Source organism: Phycodurus eques, chromosome 6 (genome assembly GCF_024500275.1).
Source record: "Phycodurus eques isolate BA_2022a chromosome 6, UOR_Pequ_1.1, whole genome shotgun sequence".
In the NCBI taxonomy this organism is placed as follows: Eukaryota; Metazoa; Chordata; class Actinopteri; order Syngnathiformes; family Syngnathidae; genus Phycodurus; species Phycodurus eques.
Genome location: NC_084530.1, coordinates 10,376,717 through 10,394,288, shown reverse-complemented (window position 1 = coordinate 10,394,288; position 17,572 = coordinate 10,376,717). Strand labels below are relative to the sequence as shown.

The window sequence follows — 17,572 nt, the reverse complement described above, 5'->3', positions numbered from 1 at the left end:
GTTAAACAGAAATGATTACTGTTGAGATACCCTTGAGCAAGGCACCAGCTCCCGCTAAACTCTGCTCTGGGACACAGAGCTCAGTGTGCACCGTACCAATCTGACATGTCTCCGTGCATGCTTGCATTTGCGTGATCTAGTTCTCTGTGGAGTGTGCAACCAATATCGAGCAGTGTGTACACCCTGCTGTTCAGATTTTCCTTATATTATTTTGCTCAAACAATCAAAAAGGTTGTGGATGCAATGCATTATATCCTGCAGATAGTCTGAAGTGGAAGAGTGGAGTCCAGTTGCAATGATATATAGCTTACACACTTGATGAAGTCAAACATTTTAATACAATAACCTGTGCATAGTCTTTTTAAGATAACGGTACCAAAACAACAAAGTAGAAAAATAGGTTTACATACCATCTTAGTCAATCATCAAAAGTTTACATTCAGCAGATACTAGAAAACACAAAGCGATACATGAATAAAAAGTGGTCACAAAAAAAGGAACTCAACATAGAATAAAACAACAGTTAAGTTGTCAAAGAAACGAGCTCACATGACAAAATTTGAATGTAAACAAAGATACAGGGCAACACCATTTACAGAAGCTTCTTTTAACTAAGTCTCTGACATAATAGGATTCATTTCTATAAATTACAATAACTTCACATCAAGTAAACTGTTCTATGGATGAAGGGAAGGTTTTCAAGTCATAAAGCATGTTCAATGAAGAAAAAGTGCGATTAAATTATTTAAGGTGTACTACTCCCTGTCTTTAATCCTTACAGTAACCATGAAGCAAAGATGAGAGCAGCTTTAATGACATAACAATGTGGAATTGAATCCCACAACAACAGGAAGCTGCACAGTCATCATATGGGTGGGCCGGAGTTCTATATCTCTTAAGTAATCCCTTTGGAAAAATGTCCCATCAACCAGTGTCTAAAGGCAAATGCAAACCAACCAAAATAGTCTCCAACATTGCCATAAGTAATTCAAATACATATTGAGTTTGATAATTGTGTCTTTACGCTCTTGTTTGGTTCTGTATTAAGTGTTTCATTAAGCTGAAGGCCCGCATGGGGTTTGCATGAACATGGCTCAAAGCAGTCCATGAGTTATGTTCAATATTAGTCATTTCTTTTCTCTCCCATAAAGCAAATCCCGTTTGGTGAAATATAGCACATGGAAGCTATTCTCTCTAAATGACCAATTAACTTGAAACATTTTACCTGGAAAATACATCCAAAACTCCATAATGTTTGTTCTTCACATAAAATAAACCCAAACTGCTCAAAGGGAATACAGTTTATAGAAGAATAAAGATATGCTCAAGACGGAAGCAAGAAGAAATATATCAAATATCTTCACTTTTAGATTTGTTTTTCATAATTACTATTTACCGCAGGCTACTCCATTGCTGTTGTGGCCATAGTTAAATATTTAAAATCATTATCGTTCAAGAAAAAACAGTATGTACATTTCATCTTTTCTAGTAACTTGAAACACTAGTTTTGTCGTAAGCACCTGAAAGCATCATCTGGATGCCTTGGCTCAAAGTTTAATTTTGAGGCTTTCAAATCTAATATTCGCTACATGTCTTTCGTTGGGAGGACTACAAAATGAGAGCGATTCATATGTGGGATTCTCCAGTGTTTTGCCCACTCCGAGAACCCTAAAAGGACAGAGACAAAATATTTTTAGAAGTAGCTAGACAGATGGGGATGATTTAATGTACATTAACACACGTGTGTTGGGGTGAAGGGTGGAGAGAGAGAGGGGGGGGGGTCACATGATTCTTACTTGTGACTGACTATTGGATGGATTTGTACTGCTGAAGTCCGAGTATCTTTTCTTTGGCGCGCAGACGCAGGAGAAAAAGTTGTAGTACTCCTCTCTAACCTGCACAGAGGAGCGGAAAACAATGACGAAACGTTATCACTCGTAGTATAAAACAGGAGTAGATGAACCCTACCTGTTTTGATAAGAGGCAGTGCATGATGAAGACCAGTGCTCCCTGCAGGCTGTTTAAGATGGTGAATATGTATTCCACCACCACGTTGCCCTTGCGAAATAGGAAGGCTCCAAACACCCACATAAGTCCCAGAATGCACATCTGGGCAATGGCTGTCACTGTGAAAGCTCTGCAGAGGAAATCAGACCGTGACATTAAGGTTAGCATAAATGCAGATGCAACAATATCTGATAAATTGCTTGATTACATCAGAAAAGAGAACATTCTAAAATACATTGGTAGAGCAACCTTCACGTTGGTTTACTGCTTGTTTTCAAAGATTAAAATGCTCAAAAACAGACTCGGATCTTTGCAGCTGTGAGTCCAGTTAGTAATTATTCATCAAAAAGAGACTCGATGTAAATATTTAAAAAAAAAATAAAACTCTACACCACTGTATTAAGCATCAGATACAGGATTGACAATTAAGACTATCTTCTAACTAACCTTCTATTTGGGCCTTGTTTGAAAACAAATCAAAAACAAAATCATGCAAAGTATTTACATTATACATTTCTGTTTTTAAAGCTTGACATCAACACACATAGACATAGATATACACATAAAGACATAGATATACACCTATTGAGGATATATGTACAGTGAGTGCCATTAAAAAGTATTTGCCCCGTTCCTGATGTCTGATATATCTTATAATTGTCACACTTCAAAGGGGAAGTTTGCAATTTTCAAAAAGAAGGCTTCAGGAGCTTTGCTGAAACTATGACCGAGCCAGGTCCTGAGCCAGGTCCAGAGGCAGAACCACTTTCCTGAAGGTGTCTGCCTGCGGCGCTTCATCGCTTTAAATCACGGATCTCAAACTCAAGGCCTGGGGGCCAAATCCGTGCCGCCATATGTAAAAAAAAATTTAAATAATAGATAAATAATTTAAAAATAATAATAATAATGTGGCACGGTGGTCGACTGGTTAGAGCGTCTGCCTCACAGTTCTGGGCACTGGGGTTCAATCCCCGGCCCCGCCTGTGTGGAGTCTGCATGTTCTCCCCGTGCCTGCGTGGGTTTTCTCCGGGCACTCCGGTTTCCTCCCACATCCCAAAAACATGCATTCATTGGAGACTCTAAATTGCCCGTAGGCGTGACTGTGAGTGCGAATGGTTGTTTGTTTGTATGTGCCCTGCGATTGGCTGGCAACCAGTTCAGGGTGTACCCCGCCTCCTGCCCGATGACGGCTGGGATAGGCTCCAGCACGCCCGCGACCCTACTGAGGAGAAGCGGCTCAGAAAATGGATGAATGGATGGATGGATAAAAATAATAATGTTGATATACTGCAAGTAGGCAGCATGGTGAGCGACTGGTTAGCACATCTGCCTCACAGTTCTGAGGATGGTTCAAATCCAGCCTCGTAAATGTAATTAGATTTCAATTAAGTCCGGACTTCGACTTGGCCACTCAAGTACCTTTGTTTGTGTTTGTTGTTGTTTTGTGTTGTACCATTCAGAGGTGACGAGCTGGTTTGTTTCAGGTTATTGTCCTGTTGCTACCCAAGAGCGCTTGAGAATTGAACTCAGCACAAAACCATGGTCATTATAATTAACTCATGATTCAACAAGGGTGGGATGCGTTTTTTTTTTTCCTTCCTTAATAAATACATTTTTCATTTCGAAACTGAATTTCAGATTTAATTGGGTTGTCTTTGTGAGATATTAAAAATTGGCTTGGTGATCCGAAGCGTTCAGGAAGGGAACACTTGCACTGTATATGTAGAATACAAACACAAAATGAAAGGCAAAAAAGAAAGGTTGCGTTCACTGACTTTAATTTGTTGAGCTTGGACAGGTCCGGGTTGAGGCTGCTGAACTTCTGGGCCAACTTCCAGACGGTGATGATGAAGAAGAAGACGTTGAGGAAGATGACGACGCACACAGGGCCGTAGAAGCTCCAGATGAGGCCGTCTTTGAGGGACAGCCAACAGCTGCAGTGCAGATATGAGAATCACGGTCATACGGTTTCAAGTATAAGCAGGTCTCTGCTCTGCACTCAAGTACTATCACGTAAACACAAATGTTTCATCCTTTTCTAAACACACTTACTGCTCCTCAGTTCCATATCCTTTGGGTCTGATGATGGCAGATAGAACGACAACAACCAAGGGTGTCCCGTAACCGAAGAGGAATAAGTAGAGGGGCCGAATGGTGGCGTTGAAAACCAGGACAACCATACGATAAAGCTGCACCCCCTCAAGCAGCATCCATGCAAATACGCCCATGAAGAAAAGATGGAGCATGGCAGCAATAAACCTGCAGCCGCCCTGTAATGCAATATAAACACATAAAGAGCGGAAGTTGCATAGAGAGTAGAAGGAATGAAATGACTCTTGCTGTGTTTGTACGAGCTGTGCTAACCTTATAAAGACAAGCCTATGAATAAGAATTTTTGCTTTTTGTGTTTGAAATTTTGCTGAAAGATAACCATGAGACCTAATCAACAGAAGACTGAGCGCTTTGAGGATTAATGCGGAAATAGGTAGTGACCTTAGCGTACGATTGCACCACATTTTTTTCCTTTGTGTTCTTAAAAAGGTTCACATAGCCACTTTCAAAACAATCCGCATTCACATTGACCTGTAAAAACAACTGAAAACACCAGAATATGAAGGTCAGGCCAGCAGTGTCAACGTATAGCAATATCCCAAGTGGTATCCCAAAACATTTTGACTACACTTTGACTGTATATTTATCAAATTAGACATAATTCATCTCTTGCTGATCACAGTAGAACTGTACAAGAGGAGTGCTCATTATCTTGAGCAGCACAAACACCACAACAGACCTGTGGTCCAGTGTTTTGGGTCTGACGCATGCATGTATTTTTTTATTTTGCATTACTATAGCAGTATCCTAATGAAAAACTTCTAATTTGAGACCTGATATCTATTGTTTCTATATTTTTCCCCACAGTTTGTATTTACAAAGAAAGAAATTGAGGACAATAATGCTGTTTAATACATCGTAGCAGTGATTCTCAAAATGTGGTACGAATACCACTAGTACTACACGGGCTCTGTCTAGTGGCACGCAAAAGAATCACTGAATTAAATACAGTACGGAAAAATGTACTTCCCATGAGCTCACCACCTGTGGGAGGGTCCAAGGGGGTCGTATGCGTCGTAAGCTGGGTTGGCGAAAAAGGCAAAGATACTCCCGGCGCACAAACACAGACAAGCGCTATGCACGAGCTAAGCAGAAACACTACGGTGCTGGGGACAAAATGGCGGACGAGGCACGGGCGTCGTAAAGTCGAAACGTCGTAGGTCGAGTACTTCCTGTATAGGTTTCCAGTCAGCATCTTACATACACTATCTTTCATCAGGCTTCCTCTTTGAATGCCATTAATGAAAACCTCATTTTGATCCTACAATACTATGCTTAAAGTCAGTGGAGAGCGCTTTCAAATGTCATGAGATCCTCCAATGTCGCACCGTGACTAGTGGCTCGTAATGTTAATAAGTGAGTCCTCCCATGCAGTATGTAAACGATGAGGGCAGCCACTCCGCACATTCATTGTGCTAAGGCCTCTATCAGATTATTGCCATCCGTGGAAACAATGTCACTGACTGCTTGGACAAACATACCTCAGGTGTTGTTTGGGAAATGCCGGCCAGGAAGATGAGGTCAGCAATGAAGAGGCAGATACAGAGGTGGAGGTGGATGGTTGTTCGCGTCCCGTGTATGGAGCGACAGAACTTGAACGTCAGGATGCAAATACTCAGACACAGCAGGGAGAGGATCAGTCCGATCTTTGTTATCAACAGGATTGCAAAGGATTGCTGAAGGGGGAAATTTGACAGTGTGAAACCATTTCAAACCGTTATACTTCTATGTGTTGTTTGGTGGTTTTACCCACTGCGGTAAATGTCATCTAACTACCTGCTTTTTAAACAAACGTGTTATTGCATTTGCATTGCAGTCTGAGAGAACTGTCACCAACAACAATCGTTAACCTGATGCGCATAATCTATTTATTACAAAGCAGGCAGTTTATTCCTCGAGCAAATAAGGTGACGAGAACAATGCTAATTCAGAGCACTAAAAATTGTCTTGCAAATATAAGACACTGATATAAAATATATTGGAGCTCCAACTGTCCAAAAGCCTGCTTTGAAAACAGCAAAGCTCATGATGTGTTTTGTATACTGTTTGACCGTTGAAAAACATCAGCATGAGGGCAAAAAGTACGTATATACACTATGTATATATATGGTGTGTTTCTTTCTTTCTTACATCTACGGGATAGTGAGCCATCAGCACGGCGAAACTGCTGAGATGTTCACATCGACACACTGTGTGCGTGGCATTGGATTTCTGTTGATGGCAACCATCTGTGGCCCAGGCACCTCTGTCGTTCCAGTATGCACAGATGTATCTTGCCTCCGATTTGTTCTAAACCACACAAGCACAACCAGATCTCTCATTTTCCCACATTGCACTGCTCGTGACTGCACTGATTAAAGCAGGGGCTCCCGACCACGGTGAGCGAGAACTGTGATTTGCCAGTTTTACTTTCCACCGGATGTGTTATGTGTGTGTTGTTTTTAAACAACCTGGAAAAGTGTCAAATCCACAGTGCTTGGTTTTAGCGTACAGTAATATTTTAACAACAAAAATACAGGAACTCCCCCCTTCCTCCATTGCCTCAAAAAGGGTTTGCTCCACCCAATCCCTCTCATCTCTCCCCTACACTGTTATCATTACCAGTCATTTTCTTCTGCTAATGTTGTCAGGTAGGAGTTAGCTGACGTTTTTTTGTCTAGCTGTAGGAAACGATTCAGGTGGTCAAACAGTACAACTCTCCTCTGTTTGAATTGGATTGAGAGAAGTTAGTTTTTGTGCCACGTACATGTGGTAATATTGAAGCCAAGGTGCTACAGAACGGCTTACTGACTGGCATTGGCGTTTCTTGCCCGTTTTGGGGGATGATGAAGCATCCCTAAAATATGTTTTTTCCTACAATCACCCCTGCTTGGCACCCATTGTATTTTTGCTTATATCCTTCAAATAAAGTGTCAAAATCGCTCCTCACAATAGTGATTGCCAGCCCCCTGGGCCATTATTCCACTCTACCAGCTATAAAAACAGTCTTGCTTGTGACTGGGGACAGGGCATCCAAATTGGCTACAAAGTAGTGGATTGGGAAACTCTGTGGGGTTAACGATTAAACGTTTAGCAGCTAAATGTGTGTTTGAATTAAATGATTGAAATTGAGAAACTGGCGGCACGGTGAACAACTGGTTAGCACATCAGCCTCACAGTTCTGAGGACCGGGGTTCAAATCCCGGCCCCGCCTGTGTGACGTTTGCATGTTCTCCCCGTGCCTGCGTGGGTTTTCTTCAGCTACTGTGGCTTCCTCCCGTGTTAGGAAAATTGACTCAAAATTGTCCCACGGTGTGAATGTGAGTGAGTGGTTGTTTGTTTATATGTGCCCGTGACTGGTGACCAGTCCAGGGTATACCCCAACATTGGATGAAAGTCAGCTGGAATAGGTTCCAGCTGACCTATGACCCTAATGAGGACAACCACTCTTTAATGGATGGATGGAGAAACCAAACAGGGTTAAGCATCCAAACACATACTGAGAATAAAATTAAGAATTAGAAAAAAATATTACATTTCTGATCGTTTTGGCACCAAGAAACTGGCAAGACTGGCATCGGATTGTGTCAATTCTCACCTGTACATTATTCTTCTGTTGGGTAATTGTTATTCTTATATTTGTTCAAATCTCATGGTGTTGATAGTTTGTGTTTTTCTTCCTATCGACCTTATTTATTCATGTTAATCATGCTGTATCATTCATTGCGATGTTTCTAAGTACGTATTTGTGAAAAGCACACAGACTCTGAGCCTGGATTCACTTCTCTCAGCAAAAGCATTAACCAAATGATAACCAAAATAATCATTTCAGTTCATTAAATCGTTTTGTTTGATATTTCCTTTTGCTTTTCAGAAATGAGTTGAAATAAATGCTTTGCTCAAATTTAGTATAAATTTGCCTTTTCATTTTCGAGTTAGATTAGCACAAGAAAAGAACGAAGAGTTTCCAAGTCCCCCCCAAAAAATTGGGCACTATTGGTCCAAATAGGACAAACCTGGAGATGTCTGAGTGTGAGGATGACTGGCTGGCTCAGGTTCTGAGTGGATGGGTTAGACACCACAACAGACACAAGCCGGGAGAAGATTTTGAAAGTTGGTTCAATGCCATCTTTTTCAAATCCTTGGAGCTTGTCAAAGGAGCGGTTAACAGATCTTTCCAGGTTATGGTAACTCAACAAGGCAGCCATAGCAAAGCCTAGAAGAAGACACAATCAGATTGGATATGCTTGATCATGTACTTATCAATAGGTAATTTCCTCCACCAAGCAGAGAACGCGAGAAGGCAAGGGATACGGGATATTGTTTTAATTACCTTTGTCAGGACGCATTTCCCAAAAACTGCAGTCAAGACCGGCAGCTTTGGTAGTGACTGCAATGTTGTGTTTTTCCAACTTGTGTTTTTGTGTTTGTAATTCACATGGCTTTGGGATTGTTGCATTAAGATGTAGACATGTTGAAGGATAGCATTAACAGGACATTAACATTAAACATCCATTCTATGTACGTCTATCACTTGTCCTCAATAGGATCACGGAAGAGCTGGAGCCTATCCCAAGCTATTTTGGCCGAGAGGCGGCCAATGGACTGGTCACCAGTCAATCGCAGGGGACATTTGAAAACAACTAATAACAAATGGGGAAGAATGCGCACACATTTTTTAATGTAAGACTTAAAAAATTTAGAAAATGCTCATCATTGCTTTTCAGTGGGTGGAACGGTGGGCGACTGGTTAGCACATCTGCCTCACAGTTCTGAGGACCCGGGTTCAACTCCGGCCTCGCCTGTGTGGTTCTGTGTTCTAGTGGGTGTAATATTTTCTCCCCGTGCCTGCGTGGGTTTTCTCCGGGTACTCCGGTTTCCTCTCACATCCCAAAAACATGCATGGTAGGTTCATTGAAGACTTTAAAGTGTTTGTAGGTCAATGTGTGTTGTTTGTTTATATGTGCCCTGCGATTGGCTGGCGACCAGTTCAGGGTGTACCCCGCCTCTCGCCCAGAATCAGCTGGGATTGGCTCCAGCACCCCCGCGACCCTAGTGAGGATAAGCGGTATGGAAAATGGTTGGATTGTTTTTTTTTTCAGTGTAGAATCAAGCAGCAGTTAGTGAAAGACATAATTTGGATGACACTGTACAGAAGTGATTTCCAATCAACTTTGTAGAGGGGTGGCACATGAGCCAAAGAAGAAACCTTTGCATTTTGGTGAGGATCTGGACAAGGGTGAGGATACAGGAATTGATTGTTTGAGCCACTGTGTTATCAATGGAAATAAGGTGCGCCACAAATATTTGTTTTTACTTTTGCTAACAATCTGGCCTTGTCAGTTATGTATCAGGGATTATTTGTTTTTGTAGTAAGGAAAAAAAGAGGTTTACCAGGATATGCTCCTGTTCCGGCTGCCGTTTTCCAGTCAGTGTCCAGCGTTGAGTTTTCAGTTGCCAGATGAACCGGTCCAGTGGGCGGAGTCCTTCCCCTGTGCACTGCAATCTCCACAGCTACTCAAACAAACAGCTAATTTAAAGCAGACAGCCCTTCTGCTGTATCACAACGACAAACTGGTTGTTACCTGTCTCATTGGACCCCATTGAGGTGCGGTTGTCTCTGAGCTGTGGGCCGATGAGCCTGATGGAGTTTTCCATAGTGTTGAGCAGCCCATACATGCCTTCATTTGCGTCCATATAGACTGATGATAAGACGGTCTCCGATGAGGTCAGAAGTCTCTGTCCGAGTTGTAGCACAAAGGATGAAGTGAGAGTGTGTTTTGGGAAACCACAATGTTTGCTTTCCTGACCTCCAGTAGCGCATCTCCATCAGCCTTGCCTTCATTGCTGCTATTTGAGTTAGACAGAGCCATGCAGCTGTTTCTCATCATGGACAACAGATCTGCCAAGCCGCTGTTATACTGAGAGAGGAAACAATAATAACACTATTCAGCTTTCAAAATACGCAATTCAATTTATACACAAAAAAACTGGTTTGCACTGGGAACATGCAAACATAAACTACGGTAAGTTTGTATTTTTATGTACAGACAAGGACAGCACAGTCGCCTGGTGGTCAGCACTTCTGCCTCAGGGGTCTGGCGTTCAAATCTCAGCTTCAGCCTCCCTATGTGGAGTTGACATGTTCTCCCTGTACTTGGATGGGTTTCCCCTCTGTACTCTGGCTTTCTCCCAGATTCCAAAAACATTCAGCTTAGGTTAATTGAAGACTAAGACCTTGCACACACCAAGCGACGCAGCTGAACGTGACTGAAGTGGACGATCGGGAAAATAATTACAGTTGGCAACTCTTTTTCGGCACACCAAGCAATTAAGCACCGCGCATCAACCGACACGCTGCAATGGAAAAACTGCAACCCTGTATCGGATTTTGACATACAATATTCTCTACTGTCGTATTTTTTTATCAAGCCACAAAAACATCGAGCGATCGTACAGGAAGAAGTGGATGTCCACATAGAGAGGAAACTTTTGCCAACAGAGGAGATAGTTTGACAAGCTGTTGGCAATGATCGATCGCACCATTCGCTAACTGCACCAATGCAATTTGGCAACGGAGACACTCCATGTATTGCTTTCGAGACACAGGTACATATATGAAATGATTGAAGGCACAATATAAATATATATTGTAGGCTATATAGTGTATTGTTACTGCTTGGTGGTGCCTTGGTGTATTTTTTTTTGGGGGGGGGGGGCGGTTGTAAGCTCATGTGCATTTTTGATTGGCTGTCACATGCGACACCGTTCACGGGTGATTACAATTTTGAATCGCAGCAAAACTAGTGGCCGACGGTCAGCCGCTCAATGAAAAAAGGTTGCCGAAGCTCGCACATTGACAGTTCAGACGGGTTTGACCGCGTTGCTCGGAGTGCACTGGGCCTTAGTCTAAAGTGACCATTGGTGTAAAATGTTAGTATGAATGTTCGCTTGTTAGTCTGTGCCCTGTGATTGGCCGGTGACCAGTCCAGGGTGGACCCCGCCTCTCAGTCAGCTGGGATTGGCTCTAGCTCACACACGCTCTATAAAAAAAATAGATGAACGTCCAAAGACATGTGTCCACCATGGTAGGGTTTAAAATTTATCACCTCATTTTCCTTGTTTCTGTTTTCATGTAACTATTGTGACATCAATGAGCACAGCTACCAACACAAAAGGGGAATTAAACATAGGAAATAAAGGAGAACATCAATTGTTTTCTATTCTTATCAACTGTCAACAGATATGTGCCAGAAAGTGTTAGAGTACATATAAAAATTTAACTGAACTGTAACGAAAATGAGCCAATGTTTTACCTGTAATGGTACACTACTGGCATCAAAGGTTTCGCAATCCAGTTCTAGAGGGAAAATGTCAAATGTTTCAGCGTGAGCATACAGAACTGCCCCATTAAAAAAAAAAAAAAGAAATGATGCAAACACTCACGAGAGCAAGGAGTCCTTTGATTGCCATAATTAGTATATCCTTTTGCACACTTGCACCAGTAACTTCCATTTAAATTTTTACAACTTCCTTTACTTCCACAGATGTCTTCTTTCCGATTCTCAGCTGCCTCGCATTCATCAATGTCTAAACGCAACAGAAACAGACATGAACTTAGCGAAACCAACATTGCATACACCTGCACAATCAGTAGTGGTGGTGGTGGTTAACCGTACTTGAGATTTGGATTGATTGACAGAGAGCTTGGGGATTTATAAGGTGGTAAAAAAAAAAAAAAAAGGGGAAGTAGCAGCATGGAGGAACAAAAACCAAGGAGCATTAACGCCAATGATGAGACCAGTTAGGATAAGCAAGAGATTTCCCACCCATGGCCTTATTTAAGAGAATTGTTTGATGCTGTTTGTTGGCTCCAAGAATGATTAGTGGCAAATACGCTGCGCCGTGCTCAGCCTAAAAACCATCAGCCTGTGGCATTAAAATATTCTGTCTGATCTTAAAAAAAAAACCTACAGATAAAGTGTACCTATTTTTTATTTTATTTTTGTTACCCAATTTAGCATTTTATTTTGTTAGTCATTTCACAGTGTTAACAAAGCTATGGGAACATAAGCAGCTAAGCTAATAAGCCAGCGCTTTCTCCATTTAAGACAAAAGACATTTTAAATCATCGTGCGCATAATTTAGTGAATTTTCTACTTCAATCTCTAATGTCCATCGACCAATTTCAGCATCAAGACTGTGTGGTCATGTAACCATTGCTCTCACAGGAGTGCAGGCCACCTTAAAACAACATGGCAATCACCTCTGCAGTCTGCAGTTCTTTTGGTCTTGGTGTACCCAAATTTGCAGGTACAGCTGAAGCCCCCAATCAGGTTGGTACAATCAGCCATGCGACCACAAATTTCTATGTCGTAGCCACACTCGTTATTATCTAATGGAGGAAGACAAAAGGGCACGTGAGAGAGGTGGGACGGAGAAATGCACCACTGGTCGGCCCGTGCGGGTTCGCTTACCTTGACACTGTCCATCAATGCCGGTGAAATTAATGTTTCTGTTAATGTTGGTGAAGCCAGACTGGCATTGACAGTAATAGGTGCCATATGTATTGAAGCACCGTGTGTGCTTGCCACACAGTCCAGGAGTTTCTTGACATTCATCCACATCTGGCCATTCGGAGGAAAGTAGGAGAAGAGTTACTGTAATTATACACCGGGTCGTGTTGGCAGTATACATTGTTTCACTGCAAAAAGTCACCTTAGTGTTGTTGTTTAATGATCATTTGTTCGGAGGGCAAACCAGGAATTCCTACTGTCATATTGTCACATTGTTGAACTTATTTTTACACTTGTATGAGTTAAAGTGAAAGTCAGAATGCCACTTAAATACTTTCCTCTAAAGTTCATAGATGTTTTAAGATGACCATTTCTAATCTATGTTGATGTAGCTCTTATCCGACAAGAAGAGAACATCATTGATGTTGTTTCTTATCTGTCACTTGACATACAATATTAGCAACCTCTAGCACAGGGTTAAAGTCTATTCAAATTAAGCAGAGTCAGGTTTCTTACCAACACATTTGCTTCCTTCCATGTTCAAGCCACTGTCACACATAGGCGTGCATCTCTTCAGTGTGCACATTAACCCTGCAGGGAATGCAAGAGAACTGTTAGTTTCTCACTAGACAACGTCCATCCATCGATTTTCTATCTGTCCTCGTTTGAGTCACAGGTGAACCGGAGACAATCCCAGCTGACTTTGCGCTAGAGGCGTGTGCCCTGAGAAAACACATCCAAGTATAGGGAGAACATAAAAACTCCAACAGGAGGCTCTGAGCTGGGATTCAAACCCTGTGAGGCACTTCAAGTGCTGTTCAACCGAAAACAACAATGGGGAAATAATTGCTGGTCAGATGTTTGTGCATGCATAGCAACGCAGCTCTATTGATCTTCTTTCCTCCTTTAATCTTCTAAGTCACTTCAGCAGTGTCAAAGTGATCTTGCGCTGTTTTATTTCATTTTGTCATTTGACATATTTTCTGGTTGTAATTGTGAAGGTGACCACTGCTTTTAAAGTGTTATTCAACTTCACTGTATATGTACAAAAGGTGTATGGTAAATAAAATCAAGTAAATGCTGGACTATATTGAATCTTTAATTCGAAGAGATATATGCATATTAAGGCAATGAAAAGCTAACGCTGTTTAAAACACGAAAGGCGGCAATGATTACGCAGGCCCTATTGCACCAATACTGACTGTCACAAGAGATTGTCAGCCCCAAATAGGTGATTTTGAGTTTGCTGGGTTTTTTGAGGTTTTTTTTCTTTCACAATGAGAGGAAGTGGAGACATGTTACGTGCAGTATATCTAAATGTCATGCATGTGACTGCCAGTTATTATGCGTCTTCAGCCAATGAATGTGCCTTTCTTGTGAAATTACTTGCATACAGTGTCTAATGTCCTGTTCCTCTCAGACACCAACGCAGCTGTTTTGAAGTGATTTTCACTCTTCCTTTCACAATGACATACTGTCCAATACATTTCACAAACAAACGATTTTATAGGGAGGAGAGACCCAATGATGCAATGGGCAAGTTGAGAATTGTAATTGTGTTTCATGTTTTGTGTTATTTAGTATGCTTGCAACCATGACAGCATCCCCCACCCCTCATACACGAGATTAGCCACACAACAGGCGTGTAACACGGAATGTTTGTTGCACACACAGCTCCCTATCCTGTGTCGCCCTCCCCTTATCCACAATGAGCTCCCTGTTTGTGCCTGGGCTGGAGGGCCCCAGTGACGATAAAACTAGCCATAATTTGAAAGTAAGTGTGCCAAACAGCGTCACTGCCTCCAAGTCTATGACTAAAAAACACAAGGCCTGAAAATAAACAATGTGACTTTGTTTCGTGTGTGCAGCTGACGTTCATTTACCAATCAGATAGATTAGCGTTAACTAGATAGTCCTCACATTTCCTACTTATTGGATTTCATTTCTGCTTCTCTTGCAGCCGCGCATGTAGTGCCAATAGTTCATGATCTGACGCCTACTATACTCGTAGTCATAATCCCAAGACTAATTTTCACTTTGATAAAAACACATGAGAAATAGCGCTTCTCAGTCGCATGCTACCTGTTGTTCCTCCCACACACAAGTGCTTATCTTTTCTTCATCACTTGAATTTTACAAAAAGCATATACAGTTATATGATCAAACTAAAGCTTGACCAAAATTCTGTGGGCAGAGAATTTTCAGAAAGTTGGTGTTTCTATACAAGACAGCATGTACATGACTTCTACTTTTTTTGTCAGCTTCTTAAAATGAGACGCAAGACGAAGGACAAGTGCCAAAAGGAATCGCCATTGTTTACCTCATATTACAAACAATAGCTATTGTCATATCATATTTTATCAACAAAAAGTAGCTGTGCCGTGTGTCTGTTTTCATGGCAATTATTATACAAAAAGTAATATCCATGATTTAGTTTGGAAAAGATTTATTGTTCACTATATACTAATACTACTTGGGTACCGTAAACCAAAGTAGTATTAGTATTTAGTGGTACCGTTATTATAATTAACTTCACACATGTACTCCAGAACTACATCTGGCAAAACGTTAACCCAAGTTATTCATGTCCTGGTCATAATTTTTGTTTTGGGTTTTTTGTTATTTGGTTTTTTTTTGCGGGGGTGGGGGGATTTTCACTAGCAAATGGCTATTTTTTTGACATATAAAGTGGCAAAGAAAAAATATTTTTAAAAAATGAAAACATTTTCCAAATGTTCCATGTCAAAAATCATCCTTACTCTTTCTCCCTACAGGCACCGAATGTCCTGAATGTATTGTTTATTCGATGTTCTCCTTATGATTATACAAACTATGTCATAAATTGGTGGGATCCTTTTGAATGCAAACAATTGCGCCTCCTCATAATTGGCAAGATATAAATAATTTTCTACAGGTAAAAACAAATGAAAGTGATGAATATTTGTAAATATTATTTCAAACAAAACTTCACTTTAACTCCAAATTTCACCAGTGCATGACACACACACACACACACATCACATGAGTGAGAGACAGAATCGGGAGGCTATTTTTAATGTCATAAAAATAAAGAGCCCAAACCCTCTAACCCAAACTGCTTGGAAATGATGGCTGTTTGTGCTCTTTTGGCAGAAATATGTATTCAGCAATCAGGATACAGCATAAAATGCTCTGTGCGCTGAACTGGGTTGTTCCTCTATGTGGAGCTTGTTGAGAAAGACAACATAATACAGGATACTGTATACATATATATGTATATATACTGTTATATTCATGAGAAGTACAGTAGATAAACAATATATAATGCTGTATATTAATCAAATAACAGCAGCACATTATATGGCAAAATGAGATAATTCCATATTTTTTCTTTACAGCTCCACAGTAAAAATAGCTTTTCCCCCACCAAGATAATGAACCGTTTTTATTGATATTGTCAGGGAGGTATTCACATAACAAAATGTTTCTTATAGTTGTAGTTTTCAGTAGTATAAAAACTAAGGCAACACATTGACACTGACACTAATATTCGGGTTCGCAACTGGTTGACACCTCTCAGGACGATGGCGTACCGCTGCCAAACCACAATAATAATTTCATTGTTATCCTTGTAAATGGTCTTCATAAAGATAACAATGACTTTATAAACTTAAAGTATCGACGTTGCCAAAAAGGCAGAGTATTGATACAGTTCTTGTACTGGATCTCATTGGATTTTGTATGTGGACCTAATGTCGTGGCCGGTAGGTGACACAGGTTAATACAATATAAAGGCACACAGTCCAGATTCCTGCACTCCCCGTTGTAGCCTCAAGATGTGTGACCAGCGTGACACTTTGTCATAGTAGTGAGTGCATTAACACGCGATAGCCTGGGCACACGCACACACGCACACACACACACACACACGCACACAAGGGACCACTGAATAGATTATACATTAGTAATTGTTCAGAAAGTAAATGTTGGTAAAGGCAAAATAGCATTACATAAGCCTGTTGTAGGTTTTTGGTTTCCCTTTTCATTTCAGACAGTCACACACACACACACACACACACAGAACAATTAGGAAGGACTTACCAAGAAAAAGCAGAAGCTCTTTTCCTCTGCCCATGTCCGAACAATAAAGCTGCAGACTTTGGGATAAGAAATAACTGAAGAATAACCTCGCAGAAGGTTCACTGGAATTTAGAGTGCTTGGATTCCACAAAGGAGGCCACACAAAGAGAAACTCCGGAGACTAGTGCGTGTGTGCGTGTATAAGAACCACCACCAGCTTTTTCTCTCTCCATGTGAGCACGCCTCCTCCAGCCGTCCTTTTCTTTTTCTCACTCCTTCTCGCCTTTCACACACACAGCCTTTCCCTCGTCACTCTTCCCCTTTCTCTCCACCTTTTCGTTTCGCCTCTGTGCCTACACACCAGTCAGTGTGCTCTATTTCAGGATCTGCCGGCCTCTCTCTCTCATGGGACACATACAGAGGAGGCGGCGAGCTGAGCCTGAAGAGGATGATGACTCACGCTCATTCGAAACAGCTGCTTTTTGACTTGCCAGTAAGCAATCCCATATCCCTTCTCAAACCCCTCCCATCATCCATCTCCGCCTCCTTGTCCCTAAACATTTGAGTTTTCACCCAGTTCCAATGAAGACCCTGCGCGTTGACGTTAAAAGTTGGACATGCGCACTAGCTCCTCTTCAATGCAACACATAGGACCATGGTGGGGGCGCTTGCTTACATTCCAGAGCCCCGAGCTGGTGGAGTTGCTGGCCAAAGTGGAGAACACAAGCGCAAGGAGGCAGGGGAGGCAGGGGAGGCATGGCGGGAGTGCGGCCATAAGCCCAAAAAATATTTGTTTTAAATTTAAAAAAAAAAAAAAAAACGGCAAATATGGCATATGAAATAATCTAAATACTCAATTAACAAAGTCCAAAAAACAAGATTTAAAGCAACGAAGAAAC

The 17,572-nt window shown here is 41.4% G+C and overlaps 1 protein-coding gene across 1 annotated transcript; it reads right to left on the bottom strand.

The window, feature by feature from the left end:
- Window positions 1-319: 319 nt before the first annotated feature.
- Window positions 320-17,160, bottom strand: LOC133404132 (adhesion G protein-coupled receptor E1). The gene is made up of 17 exons (XM_061679764.1): window positions 16,695-17,160; window positions 13,131-13,205; window positions 12,576-12,725; window positions 12,365-12,493; window positions 11,545-11,688; window positions 11,415-11,458; window positions 9,909-10,019; window positions 9,684-9,837; window positions 9,493-9,612; window positions 8,115-8,314; window positions 6,250-6,408; window positions 5,601-5,795; window positions 4,060-4,277; window positions 3,783-3,941; window positions 1,969-2,137; window positions 1,797-1,895; window positions 320-1,668 (listed from the first exon to the last, which is right to left on the bottom strand). Exons 1-17 carry the CDS (start codon window positions 16,726-16,728, stop codon window positions 1,627-1,629), a joined length of 2,202 nt encoding a protein of 733 aa, XP_061535748.1. The 5' UTR covers window positions 16,729-17,160; the 3' UTR covers window positions 320-1,626.
- Between the last annotated feature and the right edge of the window lie 412 nt (window positions 17,161-17,572).